This window comes from Mauremys mutica, chromosome 24 (assembly GCF_020497125.1).
Source record: "Mauremys mutica isolate MM-2020 ecotype Southern chromosome 24, ASM2049712v1, whole genome shotgun sequence".
Lineage (NCBI taxonomy): Eukaryota > Metazoa > Chordata > Testudines > Geoemydidae > Mauremys > Mauremys mutica.
The window spans coordinates 13,078,540-13,101,785 of NC_059095.1; the positions used below are offsets into that span (position 1 = coordinate 13,078,540).

Genomic DNA, 23,246 nt, shown 5'->3' on the forward strand with positions numbered 1-23,246 from the left:
AGTGTGAGCCCGGGCTCAAGCCAAACCCACCTTGAGTCCGCACTGCAAATGCCCTAACCTAGGGCTCGGAGCCAGGGTCCCAGGAACCTGCAGGGCTGGAGGGCCCATGCCTGTGTTAAGCTGGGTCTTAGGGTCTGAGCCCTATTGCTTTCCTGTGTGCACACAGCCCCACCTTGACTCAGCTCCCAGAGAAGCAGCGCTGCAGGCAGCCAGCGCAGCGGCCACAAGTGCCATTACTGCCAGGCCAAGCACACTCCCTGTTCCTGCTCCTCTTGCAGCGGAGGCAGCAGCTGCTGCTCCGGCTCCTCCTCGCTGCTGCACAGAGCTTGCCGGGGCAGGGAGCAAAGCTGACAAGTGGAAGGTGGCTCCCAGATGTTGGGGGTCATCCCTCCTCTGGCCATGCTGCTTCCCCACCCTGCAGGGCAGCGCTTAGTCCCTGCTCCATTCTGACCCTTATTCCCAGTCCCACACTGCTCTCCCAGTGGCTGCGTGTGCGGAGGCGCCCAGGCAGCGTGTACTGTCAGAGCGGCGAGTGGGAGCCAGCCCCAAAAGTTCTGTACAGTCTCCCAGCGCTCCCTTATCTCTGCCTCCTGGAGTGCGGTGGGAGCAGGGATAAGGGTGTGTGTGTGTGTGCTGGAGCACAGTGCACACCACACACCAAGCCCTGGAATGGGGTGTGTGCATGTGTGTGTGTGTTTCCTCTGAAAACTACATTTTATGCCAAACTTCAAACAGACAAAAATAAATAAAAAAAACCAACCAACCCCCTTCATTGAACAGCCCAGGTTACAAGTGAAGAATTGCAGAGTTTCACTGTAATAGTTTGATGGCCCTGGAGCCTGATGTCCGAATTCTTCTCAGACCAGGCCCATGTGGGCATTCCCTGCCTCGAGCTGGAGAGCCCAGTTCGCCGATGAGATGGCAGTTCAGTATAAGTCTTCTCAAGCTGCAGTTGTTCTACGGAGACAGCCACCAAAGAGTCATTGTGTGGTTTGGGAACTAACGTGTCTCATGGGAGCCCGAGTTCCATCCATGCATCGGCACAGTTAGGAAACGGGGGAGCAGTAGCGTTTCCCCCAGTGCACCGTGTCCTAAGGCTAGAGCAGAGGTGGGAAAACCTTTTGGCCCGAGGGCCACATCTGGGAATGGAAATTGTATGGCGGGCCATGAATGCTCACAAAATTGGGGTTGGGGTGTGGGAGGGGGTGAGGCTCCAGGGTGGGGCCAGAAATGAGGAATTCAGGGTGTGGGAGAGGGCTCTGGCCAGGGGAGTGGGGCACGGGGGGGAGGGGGGTTGAGGGATCAGGCTGGGGATGCAGGCTCTGGGGTGGGGTTGGGGATGGCTCTGGGCTGGGATCGAGAGGTTCAGAGGGCAGGAGTGGGGCGCAGGAGGAGGCTCAGGATTGCAGGCTCTGGGCGGTGCTTACCTCAAGTGGCTCTCGGAAGCAGCAGCATGTCCTTTCTCCGGCTCCTACGCGGAGGTGCGTCCAGGCAGCTCTGCATGCTGCCCTGTCTGCAGGCACCGCCCTGCAGCTCCCATTGGCTGCGGTTCCTGGCCTATGGGAGCTATGGGGGCAGTGCTTGGGGCAGGGGCAGCATGCAGAGTGGAGTCCCCTGGCTGTCCCTACGTGTAGGAGCTGGAGTAGGGCCATGCCGCTGCTTCCGGGAGCCGTGTGGAGCAGCCCCCAACCCTGCTCCCCGGCTGGAGCATCAGAGCGGGGCAAGCCGTAGACTCCACTCCCCAATGGGAGCTCGAGGGCTGGCTTAAAATAGCTGGCGGGCAGGATCTGGCCTGCAGTTTGCCCACCCCTGGGTTTGAGTGTCAACACTGGTAGGGGGTGGGGGCACTAGGCCCACGTTTTCTTTGACTTGGGCCTGTGCACTGCAGTGTGGAAGCCAGAGCACTTGGTCTGACCACAGATTAGACAATTCTTAGCCTAGGATTAAAATGCAGTGTGGACACTCAAGCCCAGGGTTCCCTGACACAGGCGAGCTGACTCGAGTCCCACTCCCCCTGGGCTTACGGAACTAATGACCATGACAAACCTCCCCACCTTCTGCACTGTGTGTGTGTGTGTGTGTGTGTGTGTGTGTGATTACCCACAACAAAACACTCCACGGCACACACTTCTGCCCCTGGGGAGCGGAGGAGAGAACAAACACATGACAGATGTTAGTCACGTTGCTTAATGCATGACTCGAAGGTGCCCAGATCCTGTGGTGATGAGCGTGGTATAAGAACCTAAATAGTGGAGAACGTGTTAGGCTGGTTCCCTTTAAACTGGGCTGGCCTTGGGGCTGTTCACCGTCCTGTGCCCAGTGCCAGGATTCTCCTGTTGCCTTTTCCAAATGTAAATGTTTGTGGCAAAGTTTCAAAAAGATGCAAAGCAAAGAGCAGAGTTACTGCGAACGGAGGCAAAAACCCGAATCCCTGCGCTGCTCTCCGCGTGCGGCAAACAAGGCGCTGAGTGTAGGATGTCAAACGATGCTGCACATGAGAGAGAGGAATCCTGCAGCGCTCAGCCTGACACAGAAAATCACCACCAGCTCCATTCCTTATGCACCTCGCCATCTTTTGGCCAACTAAAGCCAGAGATAAAGGAACATCCTGGGAGGCTACCGGGGAGGTGAGCTAATCTTGCCGCTCCCAAACTGCAGTCTGTAGACAGGTCCCATGGAACCAGCTTCTCCATGTTTCCAGCTGCTAAAATGCATCAACAAACCCTAAAATATCCGGGATACTTTGCAAATCACTGTCACTTGCCACACGGAAGTGAGGCCACATGCGCCTGAATGGCAAGACAGATGGCTCGTGATCATGAATAGGAGGGGAGGTGTCCACTAGCCAGGGTGTGGTCCATGCTGTGAAACATGTGAGGACGCAGCCTGGGTTGAGCCACCGGGCCCTCCTCGCCAGAAAGATACGGATGCTTTGTGCTTGGATCGCTCCCTTCAGCTGGGACGTCACAGTAGCTTACTCATGTTAATGAGCATTAATGTGATCCTGGCCATGCCTCTGGGGGATACCGCAGTACTGTGTATAGCGGGTGGGCTCACTGTGCGGCCCGTGGGGGGTGAGTAGGCAAGTGGCGGGTGAGGGAGGGGGGCTGAAGAGGCAGGTGGGCAGTGGCAGGGGGTGAGGAGGCGAGCTGAGGGGTGGGGGGCTGAGGAGGCGAGCGGGCAGTGGCAGGGGGTGAGGAGGCGAGCTGGGGGGGTGGGGGGCTGAGGAGGCGGGCGGGCAGTGGCAGGGGGTGAGGAGGCGAGCTGGGAGGGTGGGGGGCTGAGGAGGCGGGCGGGCAGTGGCAGGGGGTGAGGAGGCAAGCTGGGAGGGTGGGGGGCTGAGGAGGCGGGCGGGCAGGGGGTGAGGAGGCGAGCTGGGAGGGTGGGCAGTGGCGGGGGCTGAGTAGGCGAGCTGGGGGAGGGGGGGCTGAGGAGGCGGGCGGGCAGTGGCAGGGGGTGAGGAGGCGAGCTGGGAGGGTGGGCAGTGGTGGGCTGAGGGGGCGGGCAGTGGCAGGGGGTGAGGAGGCGAGCTGGGGGAGGGGGGGCTGAGGAGGCGAGCGGGCAGTGGCAGGGGGTGAGGAGGCGAGCTGGGAGGGTGGGCAGTGGCAGGGGCTGAGTAGGCGAGCTGGGGGAGGGGGGGCTGAGGAGGCGGGCGGGCAGTGGCAGGGGGTGAGGAGGCGAGCTGGGAGGGTGGGCCGGGGAGGGGGCTGAGTAGGCGAGCTGGGGGAGGGGGGGCTGAGGAGGCGGGCGGGCAGTGGCAGGGGGTGAGGAGGCGAGCTGGGGGAGGGGGGCTGAGGAGGCGAGCGGGTGGGCAGTGGCGGGGGCTGAGGAGGCAAGCTGGGGGAGGGGGGGGCTGAGGAGGCGAGTGGGTGGGCAGGGGATGAGGAGGCGAGCTGGGAGGGTGGGGGGCTGAGGAGGCGAGCGGGTGGGCAGTGGCGGGGGCTGAGGAGGCGAGTGGGTGGGCGGGGGGTGAGGAGGCGAGTGGGTGGGCGGGGGGTGAGGAGGCGAGCTGGGAGGGTGGGGGGCTGAGGAGGCGAGTGGGTGGGCGGGGGATGAGGAGGCGAGCTGGGAGGGTGGGGGGCTGAGGAGGCGAGCCGGGGCTGAGGAGGCAAGCTGGGGGGTGGGAAGCTGAGGAGGCGAGCGAGGAGTCAGTGGCTGACCTGTTCTACTGATCTGGTCTGGCTCCCAGCCCCTTTCCAAGGGCTGCAGCTGTCTGGAGGTGCTGCCTTCCTCAGTCACACCTCAGTCATTCAACAGGGCAACTGATTACAAAGTGGGGGGAAGATCTTATTCTACTTCTAGCAAAAAGACATTTTTCTTACACCCTAATTATACTACCTCAGGGGCCTGCTATAACATATTACCAAGGATCAATAGGGCTGTTTCAGTGGGACAGCGATAGGGAAGGAGGGTTTGTTTCCGTGGGGCGGGCGGTGCTGGGGGGGGGAAGTATTTTGGGGGGGCTTGGCGGCGCTGGGAGGGGGGGTCGGCCCTCCAGCTGTTTTCTTTGGAGTAATATGGCCCTCGCCCTCTTACGAGTTGTGCAGGCCTGACAAAGCATGAGCATTAGGGGTCCCATTTTACAAATGGGGAAACTGAGATGACTTGCCCAAAGCAATGCGGAGTCAGTGGCTGGAGAAGGAACCCAGGAGTCCTGACTCTGGGGCTGCTTACGCAGTGAAAGCTGGGCACAGGCTCACCTACCTGTGCGAGCTCGAATTCAGCCAGCTCCAGTAACAAAGCAGGAAGGCTTCAGAGCGGGCTAGTGAGCCCAGTACGGAGCCAGAGCCCATGCTGGGCTTGTACTGCCCGCTCTGGTGCCCAGGCTGTGCCGTCTTCACTACTGCTCCTGGAGTTAGCTGGAGTCAAGCCAGCTGCAGCAGATGAGCCCAGGCCCACATTTCGCTGTGCAGACAGACCCTCTGGCTTTACCACGAGCTCCCATTACTCTCGGAACCCAGGAGTCCTGGTGCCATTAAATCTCATCTAGCGCAAAGCCATGTTATAGTGATGGGGAATCATTCTCTTGTGGATATCTCCTGTCTGTGTGTTCACTTCTATGCATCTGAAGAACTGGGCTGTAGCCCACAAAAGCTTATGCTGAAACAAATGTGTTAGTCTCTAAGGTGCCACACGTCCTCCTGTTCTTTTATCATTAATGTGGTGGTGGGGAGGCAAAACCACTCTGCTCGGCATTCTCCTTCCTCCCAAGAGCGCAGAGAGGCTCCCTGGCCAGGGCAGCTGGAATCTGTGTCATGCCTGCACCTAACCTCTGTTCCTGTTCCTGGGCCAGCTGCCTGGAAATCCTGGCCTGGAGTCTTGTGCCAGACGAGATCGAAGTGCAGGCAGGAGACTGGCTGGGACACAGGTCAGCTGGCTACCTGCAGAGCACCTGAGCGCACGTCAGCCTGGTCTCTTGGCATAGGTGTGTCCCACACCTGGCTGTGTCAGCAGGAGGCGGGCTGAGGAACAGGAGAGGAGGCGGAGCAGCAGGCGTAAGCCCCCATCTCCCTGGGAGAAGGAAGAGCTGATTGTAAAGTGCCTGAACCTTGCAGCTGACCACAGAATCTCTCGGCCTTTGCACACCTGCTCCGCATAGATCGGCTCCCTTGCTCCTGGGAGCTCCTGCACCCTTTCAGCCCCAGGGCCAGCCCTGCCCATGGGAGCAGCCAGCAGCCTGGGGCTCTGTGGAATATGGCTGTAAGATTTCAGGCAAGTCTCTTTCCCCAGCAGGTGTGCGCGTTCGGTGAAGGAGCTCCTGGGCCAGTAGCTTTGCGAGTGCTGTGCGCGGTAACAGCCGTCGTGGGGCAGGGGAACAATCTGCAGGGAGAAATGGGGTTTATCTGGCTCCAGTTCCGCAGCAGCCTGTTCAAAGGACAGCGATTCTAGGCTAAGAAAACAATCTTCTCCAAGCCAATGGCAGCAGCTTCTGCTCACTCCCAGCCTGGCTGAGATCTGAACCAGCACCCTAGTTCAAGAGGGAAGGAGATGCAAACGTCAGGATGATTCTGAGGAGAGTCTGCACACAGCCCGTCCTGCTCCTGTTAAAGTCAATGGCAAAACCCCCCGTTGACCTCACTGGACCAGGACTGGCTTTGTGAACGGTTCAGACATGCTCTGCATGGAGCTGCACCATCCTATCGCTTCTCGTGCTGCTGTAACCAGCACACATGGATTTTTCAGGCATAACCAGACTTGGGTGGTGATGTATTTTGCTTTCTTGTCACATTGTGTTTACTACTTTGATACAGCAGCTGTTCTGAGAAATCCTGTGCTGGGGGGAATGCTCTGTCTGCTGAACCTAGGGATTCCACCTGATGCGTAATTTGCCTGACTCAGAGCTCCCTCAAACTTTCGGGGTATTTTAAATATGGCTTGTTCCCTTCAGTGCAGCAACTGCAGGGCCTGACTAGCTCTGCAGAAGGAAGCAAGATGATCCAGGCCTGGGAATCACTGGCTTGATCAGTCTCTGCAGCTTGTGGATTTCAAACCCTCTCTCCAGTTCCTGGAGTCTTTTGTCCACCTGTCCTTTTGGTTTACACCATGGTTTGGCTGTTCCCTTCTTTAGGCATCTGGATGTCTTTCCTGCTCAGGATTCCTCCCCTTGGGTTGTGGAATGTCTCTTGTCCTGCCAACAGATACACTTTCAGCTGAGCGAGGGTTCAGCCCAGCTGATCTGCTTGGGTTGGGGGGTTGTTTGTGAGTAGTTTTCTCGACACTGATAAGGACGTTCAGGCCTGAGCCTCCACTCTTACTCTGGTTCGGTGTTGGTGTAATTCCACTGACGCAGTCCTGGGGCTGGGGTTGCCAATTTTGGTTGGATGTATTCCTGGAGATGTCATCACATGACATAATCTTTAATTCCTGGAGACTCCACGCCAATCCTGGAGGGCTGGCAACCCTACCAGGGGCAGAGTCAGGGCCTCGGTGGTCACTGAAATGTGACCAGTCCCAGGTGATGCTGCTGGTGGTTTTTTCACTGAGGGGACAAAGGTGCTGGGAGGGTGGTGCCTGCTGTTCAAAAACTGCTGCTGAGGGGAGCAGGGACTGGGAGGTCTCTAGACTTCACCCCTTTCTGGATTGGTGGGGTTGGTGGCGGCTGGAGCTGGCACAATGGGAGAGCATTTTCCACACAGCTCTGCCAATGTACCCCACCTCCGTCCTGACTGCAGCGCCCCCTGCTTGTCCAGTCTCCGGCCTCCCGACGGACGGTCCTACTTCGGAGGGGGTATGGTCGGGGTTACTTGGTCGATCGCTGATCCTTCCCTACCTCTCAGACACCAGGCTGCCCATCAAGATCGGACCTGCGCGGTTTTGAGACTGCAGGTGCCTGATGACCCTGGCACATGGCCTGCTCCCTCAGAATCCACAGTCTGCTCAGTACTTGAAACCAGGCTGAGAACATGCAGGCTTCTGCTTTTCCCTTTCTTGGGTCACAGACCTCACCCTGCTTAATTGTGCATTGGGGAGCAGGGGCTAGGGTATGGGACCTGAGTTCTGTTCCTGGCTCTGTCACTCCATGTGCTCTGGGGTCAGTCGCTTTGGTGCTCTGTGCCTCAGTTTCCCCATCTGTAATCAAGTGATATTATTATTATTATTTTATTTATTGAAGTCTCTGATTGGAAACTGCTGTATAAGCACTTACTATATGTTGTGAAATGGTAAATTATAGGTTATTAAATGCTGTACCAGTGCTCATCATATGTTGTTCTTTGATAGACCGACATACAGTAGGAACTGTCGTCTGTCCTTGCAGATCAGCTGACCTGTAGATAAACTTGATTCCTCTCCCTAATTTGAATAGATACTTTAAAGTCCTGGAGGTGTGTGTAAGCTGGTGGACTGTCTCTGGGGCGGTCTGACCCCTGGGCAGGCCAAGGAGGAGGTCTGCAGTAACCCGATTGGTGAGGCTCATAACAGAGAGTGTTTCTAAACTCCATGGGTTACCGTAACTGCAAGCACAGCATTTGTGGGTCTTTGACTCCTAATCCCTCTCTCCCTGGAAGGCAGGTGTTTAACTTTGGCTAGAAGCCCCTCTGCTTCCACGTGGACGTGTACGGCAGACGATTGCACTCGAATCCCCAGAGAGGAAAGGCTGGTGAGGTGACTCACGTGCCGCCCGCCTTGGGCTCTGATGCTGCTGCATCCACTTGAGCTGGGTTCCTAATTGGGGCAGTTGCGGGCTGTACTGCGTCTTCTCCAGCGTTTGGCAGCTGACTGACTCAGAACAAGCTCCTGTCTGGTTCTCCGGCTCCCCAGAGGGCAGGCCGTGGAGGTGGTCAGGGTGTGCCCTGCTCTCCGCGCCATGCCAGCCCCACTTGCCTCCGCCAGGGACTCAGCGTGCTGGGCTGGAGTGTTTCAGACCCTCTGTAGGAACACGAAGGGGAGGCGTGAGCAGGGATAGCGAGGAGCGGCACCCACCGTGTGCTCTGCTAGCTAGTCGCTCGCATTGCCTCCTCGGAGTGGCACAGCTTCATTCTCAAGTGCCCGCATGGATTGTTTAGCAATAAGTAACCATGCAGCTTCTGCTCTTACCTGTTCTTGAATCACTGGCCTCCTCCCGCTGCTTAATACCATGCTGGAGCGCTGTTCAGTGGGGCCAGGGTATGGGGCTAGGTTCTGGGCCGGGCTCCGTCACTCCATGTGCTCTGGCGTTAGTCACATCTCTGCTCTGCACTTCCGCTTCCCCAGCTGTGACTGGTGATATCACTAGTAGTAGTGAGCTCTGTTGGTATTAGCACTTATTGTTGTCTTTTGATAGGCAACCATCCAGTAGGAACAGCCAGAGGGCCAGGCATGTTGGCTGACTTGTAGAAACTAGGTTCTTCTTCCTAATTTGAATCGATATGTTCAAATCATGGACCCGCATGTAAGATAACTGAGTATCTTGTGCAGCTGCTGGCTCTGGGGAGGCAAGGCTGATTTTCACAATAAGTAGACACAGTCCTGGTGGAATTTGCTGGTCTCTTCCCTCCTTCAACTTTCTTTCTCTGCTCCCACTGTTTCCTTCTTTTGGAAAATCCAGATTTGCAGGACTCTAATCCTGAATCTGTCTCAGCAGGTGTAATCCACAACGCAGACTAAACCGGGCCCTTTTAAACAGAACCATTATGGGTATCAGGTTCCAGAAATTAATGACGAAGCTTTCTTCCTAAACGCTCGAAAAACATCTCCCTAATCCCCTGTTGATGTAGACTGGTATCATCCCTGTTCAGCTTGGGGAAACTGAGGCACGGGTTAATGACGTGATTTACAGTGTTTCAGTCCCTTGCTGTAACTGTTACTCACACTGCCTCCCTGGCTTCATTCGATCTCATTGCATTCAGATGAGCCTGCTGGTGACCTCTATGCTGAGAGCTGCTGTCTGTTTGCAGCGCATTTAGCCCCAGTGCCGGGACACACCCTTAGTGGGAGATGCTCTCTCTGCAGCTGCAGAGGCAAGTCTGTTATTTAAAGGGTGGGTTTAGGCAGGGGGAGGACATGTTACCTCGTTAGGAAAAAGGCAGCTTGTTTCTTTGCAGCTAAGAGTGATTTCTAGTATGCCCAGATCTCTGGGGTCTAGAGAAGTGACAGGAGCAAATTGGCCACCCCTCCCCCTTCTCTGGAGACTGGGGCAACAATCCGATTTTGTTAATTGACCGTCCTTTTCCCCCGGGCTCCCAGGTTACAGCCATGGAGGAGATGGTCATCTGGGAGCAGCACACTGTGACGCTGAGCAAGGTGAGCTTGTGCACTGTGCAGTCTCCGTCCGGCAGGGTGGGCGTGGGGCCTTTAATCGTGGGGGTGACACTGCGGTTCAGCCAGGCCTCCTGAATGGGGCCCTCTGCCTTCTGATGTGACTGGGCTCCTGGCAGCATGAGCTGTTCCCAGCGGGGTCCTGCTAACGCCAGCCGAGCCTGGCAGCGCAAACCAGCTGGGGTGACCCTAGACGTCTCTGGCCAGGGCCAAGCAGCCCCCCAGCAGCGTGAGCTTCCTTGTGGTATTGTGCCAGCTGGAGCCCGCCGTTCATGGCAGCGACGCGACTGGCCTGCCAGGGAAGCGGCTTATAGCAGTGCCATTAGCGATGCTTAGCAGCCACTCGGCAATGCCTGCCTGCCCCCCGTGCCCGCCCCCCTTCCATCTGCAGCCGGCACCCTCTGTGCAGAGCCTGACCGTGTATGTATCTGTCGCACTAGGACCCTCGAAGGGGCTTTGGCATCGCCATCTCAGGAGGCAGGGACCGTCCCAGCGGCTTGGCTGGGGACCCCTCTGTCGTTGTCTCAGATGTGGTACCCGGCGGACCAGCAGACGGCAGGCTCCAGTGAGTGGCAGACGGGGCCGGAAGGATTCACTGAGGAAAGCGTTGTGAGCAAAGAGAGGATCCAAACTTCCCCAAGTTCGGGGGTGTCTTGGATCCGGGCCCCCCTCTCCCCAGGAGAGGAAGCAACACTTGAAACGCTTGGGGAAACTGAGGCACAGAGAGGGGCATGATTGGCTGAAGGTCAGAGAGGGAGTCAGTTAGAATCCGGGAGGTCCTGGCTCCAGTCATATGCTCAGAACATGCCTCGTGGGGGTTGGGAGGAGCGTCTGCTGGGGTCACTAGTGTGGGAGGAAGGGGAGAGTTAGCAGCTGCTGGACTAGCTTCCTGAGGGGACCTGCCTTCCCAGCTGCTGGCTCCTGACCTGGTGTCAGGAGGCAGACTCCGGAAGGAAGAGGCCAGTGGGGGTGCAGATTGGAGGACATGGGGACTTTGAACCTGGGAGGGTCTCCTGCCATTTCTGGGGTGGGACCTGCAAATGAACATGCTCCCTGGAGGTGAAGCGTGGGTTAGACTGTCGCAGCAGAGGCGTTTGCCTCGGCTGAGAGGCTGCTCCTAGCCACTCGGGAGCCTTATCACACTCTCCCCGGTGCCCTGGCAAGGGATCTGCTGACCTGAGTCTTTCCTTTCCAGGATGAGAGATCACATTGTGATGGTGAACGGCCTTTCCATGGAGAACGTGTCCTCCTCCTTTGCCATCCAGACGCTCAAAACCTGTGGCAAGTTAGCCAACATCGTAAGCGTCCTGCCTGGGAGGGGCTGACTTGGTTTGGGTGGGAGGAGAGGTAACAAGGGTCCAACGTAAAGCCTTGATGTGGGGCAAGTTTTCCTGCCCGGATGTTCCACTTGTCTGTCCTTGGGTTAAACGCAGCAACTGCCCAGCACAGTTAATTCCAGGGAGAACATTGGATGTGCCTGGGCTCGAGTCCCGTCCCCACACTCTGTCCTTAACTCGACTGTGATGATGCTACTAACTCCAGTTGTCTGGCCCATGGCAGGGTATAAGCTAAAGCCTAAGTCACTGCAGGCTAATGCTCGAGTTCGTACAACTTGTCAGCTGCTAACACCACCGCTCTGCAGTGTAGACACAGGCTTGCGCCACTCGAGAGCCGCTGGGCCTCCAGTGCCGACCCACAAGTCCCCCTATGTGCCCAGAGAAACAAACACATATTGGGGGAGGGATAGCTCAGTGGTTTGAGCATTGGCCTGCTAAACCCAGGGTTGTGAGTTCAATCCTTGAGGGGCCATTTAGGGAACTGGGGTAAAGATCTGTCTGGGGATTGGCCCTGCTTTGAGCAGGGGGTTGGACTAGATACCTCCTGAGGTCCCTTCCAACCCTGCTACTCTATGTCCTGTCCCCTCTGTGTTTAATCTGAGACAACACAGCTCCTCCTTTGCTCATCTCCTTTTTTCTGTGCCTGTTGAACCATGGAACAGTCTGGCTCCCATTAGTTGGCATAATCAGTTGCCTCCAATGCACACACTTAGGAGTTTGAGGAAGGGACTCGTGGGGCTGATCTTCCCTTCAGTTTTACCGGTATAACTATTTTGGCTCGGGGTGTGATCACTGAAACAGTTACACCAGGCTAAGCCCCAGTGAGGCTGCAGTTACATCAATATAAGAAGCGACAGAGAGTCCTGTGGCACCTTATAGACTAACAGACGCTTTGGAGCATGAGCTTTCGGGGGTGAACACCCACTTCGTCAGATGCATGTAGTGGAAATTTAATATAACGCCATATAAAGGTGCCTCGTCCTGGTAGAGTTATTTCCCTTTGCTGGACTGGTACAAAGCACCTTTCTATCAGCATAACTGCGTCCTCGCGAGGGGCGCTGACCCGGTTTGCCTGTGCCAGCCTACTAGAAAGTTGTAGTCCTTTAACTATAGAAACCAGGGGGCTCCTCTGATTTGCTATGGGGCCTTGGGCAAATAACATCATGTCTCTATGCCGTGGCTTTCCCCATCTGATAATGCCACTCTGAAATCAGTGGTGGCTCTTCTGGGAGTGCTGTTTGTGTCTAGCAGAGTGTGTGTCATTTGCCAACCAATTCTTCTTCCTTCCCACCTGCAGACAGTGAAGAGACCAAAGAAAATTCAGCTTCCTGTAACCAAAACCAGCCAGCCACTATCCAGCGACTCCTTGCACTCTCCCAACACCGTCCGATACGATTCTGATGAGGAGTACGGGTACCAGGGAGATGAGCCATCGCCGCGGAGCACCGGGAAAGGATACCGGTACGACAGTTACAACAGGAGCCGGCCTCAGGATGACGCGGATTACAGTAGAGGCTACGACGGAGACTCCTCCAGTGAGAGGAGCTCCGGCCACTCTCGGGAGAAAAGTGACAATCGAAGGCAGGTGTCCAGAAGCAGAAGGCGGAGCCAAGACAGCGGCTCTGAAAGGCAGAGTTACCATAGACAACACTCCACCAATGGCTATGGCCACGAAGAGGACGCCAATGGGCTTGCGCTAGTGTCTGGGTTCAAGAGGCTGCCGCGCCAGGAGGTTCCAATGAAACCCATCCGCTCAGTTCTGGTGAAGCAGAAACAAGGCGACGGTAAGGGGCAGCTTCCCCATTCTCTCCCCACCAACCCCCTCCAGCATGAATGAACCATCCTTCTTCACTGCACAGTCTGGTGGAGGCTGCCTGGAGGCGGGTGGGACAGAACAGGATGACTTTGGGGGCTCAGAGATGAAGGGCCTTTACCACCAGCGAGGCTGAGCAGTGGTGCATGTGTTTCACTGGCTGTTGTCTTCACTGCTCTGCCCCAGAGGGGATGCCTTGGGGGGTGGAACAGGAAGGAATAGCTTCACTTCGACACACACTGGGTCTGTGGCCACCTTGCACTGAGTTAACTGGTTCAGTTTCTAAACTGATTTTGTTAACTGGGTGCAGTTTGTGTATGCGCACCAGGCCTGAGCGACTGCGTTTATGACCTGGCTAACACGACAGCTGGAGCCGGAGGGGAGGGCAAGGGATCCCACTGGGTACTGTGGGCTCCTAGCGAGGACCTGTCTCCCTGATACCCCAGATCTGGGATTTCTCTGGTTCCATTCCCTGAACCTGACTTGTCTCTCTCTCTCCTGGGGCGCAGAATACGGCTTGAAGCTGGGAAGCCAGATCTTTATCAAACACATAACGGAGACCGGCTTGGCTGCCAAGGACAGCTCGCTGCACGAGGGGGACCTCATTTTAAAGGTAGGCAGAGGTCTGAAAGGATTGGTGCACTCATCAGCTTGCTCCTGATGCTGGGTGTCAGTGTAGGGTGTGATGCTGTCCCTGGGCCATGTGGTCTTGAGATTCTCGGGAGCTCTCTGCACTAGGAAGATGAGGCTGTTTTAATAACAGATGTTAAACTACTTCTGCCGGCCCAGAATGGCTTTGAAATGTCTGCCCTGCCAGTGTAGACGGGGTAACTGTCTTCAGCATCACTTGAAGGGGGCTGTTTTCACCCCCACCAGCACAACAGGTTCCTTTCCCCGGTGCAGATGCAACAGCAGAAACTCCTCTCCAATCTGCTCGTGACTTGAGCGTTGCTGCCACGTGGTTCAATGGACCAATATTAAAAAAACGGTGGGGGAGAACCAGTAAAAGTTAATCAGGCCCCCCCAGCCTTAGGAAATACAGGGTGATACATGGACACACAACCCCACAGCTTGAGAACAGAAGACAGAGCGGGGACCTGATCAGTCTCCAAATACGTTAAGGGCTGTTACAGAGAGGGAGGTGATCAACTGGTTTCCATGTCCATTGAAGGGAGGACAAGAAGTAATGGGCTTAATCTGCAGCAAGGAAGATTTAGGTTAGATGTTAGGGAAAACTCTCTAACTCTCAGAGTAGCGAAGCTCTGGAACAGGCTTCCTGGGGGGCTGTGGAATCCCCGTCACTGGAGGATTGTAAGACCAGGTTGGACAAACCCTGTCAGGGGTGGCCTAGATTTACTGGTCCTGCCTCAGCGCAGGGATCTGGATTTGATGGCCTCTGAAGGTCCCTTCCAACCCAACATTTCGATGGTTCTATCAGCAAGAACCCTCAAACTCACACTCTGTTCCCCAAGCAAATCAATTCTACTTGGCCACTCTCCCATTTGCAGTTTGGAGTCTAGCCTGCTGATTGTGTGTCTTGCCATAGCACCAAGGAGCCTAGTTGTGGCCCAGGCGCTAGGTGCTGGACAAACCCAGAACAGAGACGCAGATCCTGCCCCAAAGAGCTGACAATTGGAGTAACGTTTCTGGGATTTATTTCTGACAGCATGTGGCGCTTGGAGCTGTGTAGTTCATATTCTGTGAGAGCTGAAGATGAGCAATCGGTGTATAATGATGAGTGATGTCACTTACCTGAAAGCATTGAGCTGTAGATATGAACCGATACTTGTCAGCTGATCAGTTGGTTTGATTTTGTAGCATATTATGGGAGGAGAACTTAATTTCTGACTTTTTATTACTGAGACCTCCACTTCCAAGAAGTTATTACATGCAAATATCCCACAATGTCCTGTGCCTTTTTACTTGATATTAACAGGTAATCCATGGTTTGCTCATCGGCTCCAACGGTTACATACTTTTTTTGGCTGATGACTAGGTTTAGCTGGTCGAGGTCATGTGACACAGTGGTGTGGGGTGGGGCTCTCTGGCATGTAGATTACTCTGGGCTCTTTCCTGGCCAGGAGATGTGTGTATTCCTCCTCCCGCCTTGGGAGAATTCAGGCTGCCTGGGTGTGACCATGGTTGCATTGCAGAGGAGTGGACAATGTGTGTCTTTGTGAGTAGCTGTGGGTGTGTGAGCGGGTGCTGATAAACGGCTTCACGCTGAATTTCCCAGTTTTGTGTGAGAAACAGGTCACACTGCGCAGGACAGCAGGGTGTGGTGGGTGGGTGTTTTGAGGGTTGAGTTTCTGTATTTTAATGTTTAAATTACAGTGTTTGCTCCCTGTCTCTTCTCGCTCTGAAAGTTTCTAAGTAATTTCTTGTTCCATAAGATTATTCAGTTCACCTCCCACACCCAAAATGGGTGGAGCCAGCCCCCCCCCCCAGGGGGCAGTCGGGAGGGTGGGGAGCAGCAGCTATTGCTGGGATGGCACTTCACCCCCAGCCATTCTCTGCTGGGGGAATGCCCCTGGGGGCTATTAGAGACACAAGGAGGGGGAGGGAATCTCGTCTGTTGGGCCAACTTCGGTCGGTGGAAGAAAGCAGCTTGGGAGCTCACACAGGGCTCGGCTCTTCTTCAGGTCTGGGAGGCCAGGGAAGGTGGGAGCGGAGGAGGAGGCAGAATTTAGGGCCGTGCTTGGGCTGTTCTAACCTATCCCTGCATTGATCTGCCCCTTGCTAGCCTTTCCCCAGTTGGTCCCTGCCCCCAGAAGGACTGTCTGCGACGCCTGCCTGCTCCCAGGTATCCTCTGGTCTCTGAGACTCTCCTCCTCAGCGCTCCCCCCAGAACAAAGGGAGGCGGCTACTCTCCACTCCGCCCCATTGTAACCGCGGGGCCGTGGGCTCAGACCTGCCATTCTGGGACGCGAGGATGGAGCCTGCCGGGGCCAGCGGGGAGCTGGGCTATTGCGTCTGCTCTTGTGGCTTCTCCTGATCCTTCTCTCCCAGGCCCTTTTCTCACCTCTCTGGTTGCTGGTTCGGCCATTATGGCTTTGTCTAGCCTGGGACTTTATGGGGTTATTAGGTCGCGTTCGTTAGGTCGGGCTAGCTAACGTGATCTATCTTCGCCCAGACAAAGCCTGCGTGTTGTTGGATCTCCAAAGAGGACTTCAGAGGAGCCTCTTAAACCTTCTGTCTCTCCTTTGTTGTGACTGACACTCGCTCCTGTGAGCGTTTCATGCTCAAAACCTCCTGTTATAATGCTGCGCTCAAAACTCTGTCGTGGTAATTGCTCTGCACAGACACCTCTGCTCTTTTCACCCCTTTGCTCTGGGCAGCCTTCATTTTGCTCACTGATGTTAGATGTTTCCATCTAAGACCTCAGCTGGAGCACTGGGTCCAGCTCCGGGCCCCACACCTTAGGAAGGGGGCGGGGGGGACGCTGGAGAAAGTCCAGAAGAGAGCAACAGAAATGGTGAAAGGTCTAGAAAACACAAGCTAGGAGGAAAGATTGGAAAAGATTGGGTTTGTGTAATCTGGAGAAGAGAAGACTGAGGAGGGACATAGCAGTCTTCAAGTACGTAAAGGGTTGCTCTGAAGAGGAGAAGGATAAATTGTTCTCCTCATCCACTGAGGACAGCACAAGAAGCACTGGGCTTAAATTGCAGCAAGGGAGGTTTTGGTTGGACATTAGGAAAAAGCCCCTAACTGTGAGGGTGGCTAAGCACTGGAACAAATTACCTGAGGAGGTTGTGGAATCTCCATCTCTGGAGCTTTTTAAGAGCAGGTTGGACAAACCCCTGTCAGAGGTGGTCTAGATAATACTTGGCCCTGCCTTGTTGGAGGGGACTGGAGTAGAGAGACCTCTCGAGGGCCCTTCCAGGCCTGCGTGTCTGTGATTGAAATGTTGCTCTGTGGTGCATTCTGAGGGGTCTGCACCATGGCTTGGAACCCACAGAGCTCCAGAAAAGACACATCCCCTGTCTGAACAGCTGGAGCAGGCGTTGTGGGTTTGGGTGTTTTTGGAGGGTTTCTTTGTTTTGGGGACTAGATTGTCTTTTACCGACAGAAGTGTTTTGGTAGGGTTGGGAGGTACTTAATGGCACAGCCCCTAGTGTGGACACAGCAACTCGTGTCGTTTATTGCCATGTGCAGCTCAGTGCCAGAATAACTGCACCCGCACTGGGGGCTTGTACCAGCATCGCTGGGTATCTGTTCCTAACCCACTGTAGCGACATGGTGCTGTGTGCGTACGTGCCAGCTGGAAAACTGCCATTTAACAACTACCTCATTTAAACCCCAAATCATCATAGAAAATTCCAAATGTGCCAAATTTATCATTTCAAATCATTCCAAAAAGCATTCCAGAGGGATCGGAAGGAGATAGCTGAAAGGAAGGGCCTGGGGCAGCGTTAGCCACAGAGCTGCCATCAGCGCCTGCATCGTCCTGTCTGGACGAACTGAGTCCTCACACAAACGGGGAATGCGGTGGCCGGCCTGCCCCAGGGTGGAGTTTGGCCCCTGAAAACCTGAGCAGAGGTGAGTGCTCATCGGTTACAGTGAAAGACAAGTGCACGCGAAGAACCCAGTCTAAGGTCCTTTCTCCTGGCCAAAGCAACCCTCTAGCCTTGTCTGTGCAGACAAGCACAGATGCTGGCTTCCTCTGGGGCCCATGGATGCTCAAACCCCCACCCCCACTCTGCCCCAAGCCCCCACCCCTGCTCCACCCCCACCCCACCTCTTCCTGCCCATTTCCACCCCCTCCCCCGTGTGTGCCCCATCCCCACTCCTCCCTCTGTCCCCCCAAGCGCCTCCTGCAAACCGCGGAACAGCAGATCATGGCGGGTGGGCAGGAGGGGGAGGAGTTGATCGGTGGGGCAATTGGTGAATGGGAGGCACTGGCAGGGAGCTGGAGGGTGCTAAGCACCCACTAATTCTTTTCCACGGGTGCTCCAGGGCTGGAGCGCCCACAGAGTCGGCACCTATGCAGACAAGGTTTGTGTTTAACATGGAGTTACTTAGCTAGCTGGCTGAGTGGCGAAAAGGCACAGAGGGTTTTATCTCAGCAGAGCTAGTCGAGGTGAACATTTTACTAACCAGTTCATTTAATGGTCCCTGCCCCTTCCCAGCCAGACTTGTACATAACCTGATCTCTGCAAACGAGGACACCACTGATGCTTTGTGTGTGTGTGGAGCGGGGGTGGGGGGAGCGCGGTGATTTTATTTTTTTTAATGCATAAAAATACAGAAGCCGAAGTGGATTTGTTCAAGAGGGTCAGAACAGACAACTATAATTAAACTCGATTTGCAAGTGTTTCTCACAGGCTGGGCACATCAGGAGGTGCTGCTTGTCTGGGGAACTTTCTAAACAGGGTGCTAGTTTTCTGTTCTCACGTCTGTTCAGAAGCTGGGAATGGGGGATGGGATGGATCACTTGATGATTGTCTGTTCTGTTCATTCCCTCTGGGGCACCTGGCCTTGACCGCTCTTGGCAGACTCTGGGCTAGATGGACCTTTGGTCTGACCCAGTATGGCCGTTCTTATGTACATAGTCAGAGGTCTTTCTGTGGCGAGAGATCCTTCCACCCGCCCATCAGCAGGTGGTTTGGGGAGAGGAGAGAGAGAGTGTGTGTGTGTGTGTGTGTACACGTACGTGCGTGCTCACACTCCAACCATATACCTCCTTCCCAGCTCAGCTTCCCATCTATCTAAGAGCTTATGATATTACCCACCGCGGTTGGGAAGTGCTTTGAAATCTCTGGCTGAAAACCCCTCTCTGTAGTAGTGGGGAGTATTGTTGTTACCGTGCCTGCTGTTCCTCACTGTGCTGGGCCTGTAGGTGTGCCCAGCATGATTAAACTCCTTGTTCCAATATCCGCAGGGACTTGCTGGGGTTTCACCCCTGCCTGCATTGGCCAAAGGAATGTCTTTCCCTGATTGCAGCAGGGTAGCTATGGGGACCAGAGCCAGCCTTGGCCCTGCCCGTTAAATCAACAGTCCCACCCCTCCCGTTGGGCGCTCGGATATGAGGCACCCTGGCGGGCATGTGGGAGTGTGACTGACTCAGTGCTGCTCTCCCCAGCGTGATTTCTCGATTAGCTGGGGCAGGGGGATGGCGGATCTGGACTTACGTCGTTTTCGCTACCCCCCTGCTCTCAGCTGTGCCCAGCCCCAGGAAAGGCTGCAGCCTCCCCCTGAGCATGGTGCTTGGCAGCTCTGTAACCCTCCGCCCCCTCTCTCTGCCCCTCTGGCTAGATTAATGGTGTCACCAGCGAGAACATGTCTCTGGCTGACACCCGCAGGCTGATTGAAAGGTCAGAGGGGACGCTGAGGCTGCTCGTGTTCCGGGACAACCGGCAGTTCCTGGTCAACATCCCCCAAGTGAGGGACAGCGACAGCAACAGCTCGCGGCTGGACGGTGAGCGGAGTCACGAGGGCCCGGGGAGCCTCCAGGTGGAAGGAGCCGGGACACTCGTGTTCTGTGGCTGACTTGGGTACAGGCGGCGTGGCAGTGCCGTGTTCAGTGCTGGGGAGGGGGAGAACACGCCAGGGCAGCAGCGAGTTCTGAATTCAGAGGTCCCGGTGACCTAATTGCCCTGGTGCTCTGGCTGTTGGACTCTGCGGGGTAGTTACTGCTTGGGAGCCTCTGCAAAAGGCAGAGTCCTCCGGCGAGACGGCCTATGCAGTGTGCTCGGTGCGCCCAGTCCGTGAGAGCTGGGTTTCTGCCAGATCTGCTCCGTGCTGGGCAGCTGGCGGGAGAAGCCAGGCGCTGCCACTGGGCGTTTAGGGAGGTCAGCAGTGGGGCGGCATGCGGCAGACTCGCCGGTGTTCTCGAGCGAACGGCAGGGCCATGGGCTCTGAGTACTTGGTCTGTTGCCTCCAAGCCACTGTTGTCTCAGTGCATCAGACAGCAAGAGTCCTCCAGTCCTTCCCCAGCCCCCGCTCGCTCAGCGGGTCACGCGCCCTGCCACTGCCCTAGAGCTGAGGAGGGAAATGAACCAGTGCCCTGGCGTGCCTGGCTCTACTGCGCTCTTCTCTCCTCCCTTTGTGCTCTAGACATCTCCGACATCGGCTCCGAACTGTCCCACCCGCCCCCAGCACAGAGCCCCCAGCGGGCCCCAGAGGCCTCCAGGACGAACTCGCTATCGTAAGCCACTTCCCCTCCCCCGTCCCGCTTCGAGTCATCAGACCCTCGCTGTGCCCCCCCCCCCGGGCAGAGGGGCCGTCCCCCTTCTGCCCCGGCTCTGTTCCCCAGCAGCCGCCTTGTCCTGAGACCCCGTCAGACCCCTGAGAGACGGCCCCGGGTTGGGGTTGTGGATCCACACGGCTCTGACGCTGATTGGCTCGGGGGCTGCTCTCTGCCTGTCCCCCTCTCCCCTCTGTAACCTGGATAACACGTGTGGACGAGTCCTCGCTGCGCCCAGGAGCCAGTGCCGAGTGGCGCCATTAGTAAGGTCATGTGGAGCTGGGCCCTGAGTCTAGTTTAAAGGCGACCTCCCCATCTTTGACCTGCACCGCAAACCTCGCCCAGTTTTCAAGGTAATGTTCCCGCTCCAGCTGGAGCAGCCTACGCGGAGTTCCCAGGGAGTCTGTTAGTTGGGGCCCGTAGTGTAACCGTCAGGAGCCTCTGACTTCACGGGGCCAGAGACCGGCAGCGTGGGGCCAGCTGCACCACGGGGCGTTGCACTGCTGGGCAGTCGCTGTTCTGTCCCTGGCCAGGACAGCCCCTGCGGCTGGCGCCTCTCGAAGGGCTCCTTGGTGGATGAGGGAGGGGCTGGAGCAGGTGCCTGCTGGAGCCGGCTCTGTGTGGGCTCAGAGCGAGGCAGGTGATGACCCGTGGGAGGAGACGGCAGGGGCAGCCTGGGCATCTCCCTGCCTGATCCAGCTGGTTTGTGGCTTGTCAGAGAGGAGTCTGGGGGCTGTGAGCCGAGCGGGGCCTGCGCCCCAGAGAACGGCAGCCTGGCAGAGTGGGCTGCCTGCTGGTGAATGGCCAAGCCCTACGGCACAGACTGCACGTTTCTCGGAGCAGGGAGTATGTGCACGTGTGCTGTGCACGTGCAGTGTGCGCGCAGTGCGCAGTGCCCGGTACAACAGGGCCCTGACCCCACAAGCACTGCCGGCACCCAGCTGCAGCGCACTCCTCCGGCTGGCAGCTCCACTGAGCAGCTCCAGTCCCCTCAGCTCTGTCCCCCCCGCCTCCCGTGTGCTTGCTGCGGCGGGAAGGGGAGCTCCAGGAGCAGGGCCAAAGCAGGCAGCCCAATGAGTGCGAGTCCCGGGATGTCCCCGTGCCTCCAGCCGAGCTCTCTCAGGCAAGGGGCTGCTGCTTTTGGGGGCTGCGGGAAAGGACTCTCTGAATGGGACCAGGGCTCCCTTCCCTGAGCTCCTGGGGCCGCGATGGAGCCAGCGCGGAGCAGGGCGGGTAGGAGGAGCTGAGGCCGACCCTGGCTCCTTCAGACAAAGCTCCCGTTTGGGGTGGTGAAGTGCCCAGTCCTGCTTAACTCTCATCCTCTCTTTGCTCTAGGGAGGGGAGACAGCTCCGCAGGGAGCCGGCAGTGACTGTACAGGAGAACGATGCTCCTGTCCCAGGTGAGTCCTGGCTAGTGGGTCTCCTCCGGGCTAGGCAGGGAGCCTCGTGGCTGAGTCCAGCCTGTCCTGCTGTGGAGACGGGCTGGGCAGCCTCTCCCCCGCGGGCTGCTGCTTCACGCCCCGCCTGGGAGGGTAGTGCCCCATTGCGTGTTGGGAATGGGCTGCTGTGTCCCTCTGGTTCCTGGCACTCAGGTGTCTTCATGGCAGGAACCACCAGCGTGTGGAGTCGCTGGAGTCCGGCTGTCCAGCTAAGTGGAGGGGCCAGGCCTGAGGTGGGGCCCTGGAAACCGATCTCCTCACTTGTCTGGAGAGGAGGCCTCTCCAGGGCACGGCTGAAGATCCGTTGGGAGCCCGGGGGGCGAATGGCAGCTGGGGGGAGGGGGAGCCTACCCAGCCGCTCTCTGTGCTGCCCCGGTTCTGTGGCGGAGCAGAGGCCGTCAGGCTCCAAGGCTGTGGGTAGGGGCCGCTCACCAGCGCTGACGTCCCATCCGCGAGGCCAGGCTCTGAACAGACACTGGGCAGAGCTCCCGGCCGGGCCAGGCCGGGCCAGCGGCTGTGTTCTGGCAGCAGCCTTGTGTAGTCTCGGGCGCTCCGATGGCCCGTGTGCGTCTCCCCCTGCGGCGTCCTTTGCTCTCGAGCCCCTGCACAAGGGCGCGCTGCTCTCTGGCGGTGCTGCCTGCAGCTCTGACGTCCCCATCTTCATAAGCCCTCTCTGGAGCACTGTGCCACACACCACCCCCAGGCAGTCATGGGCGCTTTGCTCTTGAGAAACTCCGTTTCCAACCCCCCTGCCCCAGCAAAGTCCCTCCTGCAGCCCTCAAAGCAGCTTGAATGTCCAGGGCTGCTCCACCTTACCCCACCCTCTCCCACTTCAGATCCCCAGGAGCCCGCTGAGGAGAGTGGCTCCAGCATCTCCCATGGCCACCCTGCAGCCAGAGCCAGCGAGGAGGATGGGTAAGCTGCTGCCGTGTGCTCCCCGGGCTCGGAGCCCTCCTGGCTAGCTGGGGAAGGGAGCCCTGCCCAGACGCGGCGCTGCGCAGTCCTGAGCGCGAGCCTGGGGAGAAGCCACAGGGGGGGCGATTGGAAATAGGTGGGATTAAGAAGAGCTCTGAAGCCAAAGGAGAGGGCTCTCGGCAGGGGGTGAGCTCATGGGGCTGCAATGGAGCAGAGCAGGTAGGAGGAGCTGAGGGCGAAGCTCGCGTGTGTGGTGGGGAAGTGCCCTTGAGCCCTCCCGTGCTGGCTGGGGACGATGAGCTGCTGGAACCCGACTGCTCCGAGCTCACGCTCCGGTTCTTCCCGGTGCAGGTACAGCCCGGACGCCAAGATCGTGCGCTTTGTGAAGGCCAAGAGCATCGGGCTGCGGCTGGCTGGCGGCAATGACGTGGGCATCTTTGTGGCAGGCGTGCAGGAGGGGAGCCCCGCGGCCGGCCAGGGGATCAAAGAGGGGGACCAGGTTCTGCAGGTACCACTGCAAACGAGGGGGCAGGGGAGGGAGCGTGTCTGGAATGAAAGTGCTGCTGCGTCCCCGAGCCTCCCTGCGCAAGGGGGGGTCCTCGGCCAGTGTGGCTCTTGGGAAGTAGCTGAGCCCGGGAAGGGCAGGGCAGCCCAAAATCCCGGGATTGTTTCCTGGCTCAGCTCCCTATGGGCTGGGACGTCCCGAGCTCTCGCTTGCTACACGACGTGACCGTCTCTAGCCTCTCACACCCCCTCGCTCCCAGCAGCCCTGCACCCCCGCTAAGGGGCCTCGTCCTGTGTGGAGAGTCACCCACAAATGG

General features: G+C 57.3%; 1 protein-coding gene across 2 annotated transcripts in view; it reads left to right on the top strand.

Moving 5' to 3' along the window:
• Positions 1-23,246, top strand: part of TJP3 (tight junction protein 3) — a 52,977-nt gene that overhangs the window by 21,771 nt on the left and 7,960 nt on the right. Inside the window, exons 1-11 of one of the 2 annotated variants that reach the window (XM_044998586.1) lie at positions 5,415-5,712; positions 9,664-9,720; positions 10,176-10,300; positions 10,931-11,033; positions 12,370-12,856; positions 13,395-13,498; positions 19,141-19,303; positions 19,942-20,032; positions 21,407-21,471; positions 22,347-22,425; positions 22,777-22,933. In XM_044998586.1, the coding sequence (XP_044854521.1) occupies positions 5,695-5,712; positions 9,664-9,720; positions 10,176-10,300; positions 10,931-11,033; positions 12,370-12,856; positions 13,395-13,498; positions 19,141-19,303; positions 19,942-20,032; positions 21,407-21,471; positions 22,347-22,425; positions 22,777-22,933 (1,449 nt within the window). In that variant the 5' untranslated portion in view covers positions 5,415-5,694. Of the gene's footprint in view, positions 1-5,414; positions 5,713-9,663; positions 9,721-10,175; positions 10,301-10,930; positions 11,034-12,369; positions 12,857-13,394; positions 13,499-19,140; positions 19,304-19,941; positions 20,033-21,406; positions 21,472-22,346; positions 22,426-22,776; positions 22,934-23,246 lie in introns of those variants that run through there. The other variant, XM_044998587.1, reaches the window with a different exon arrangement.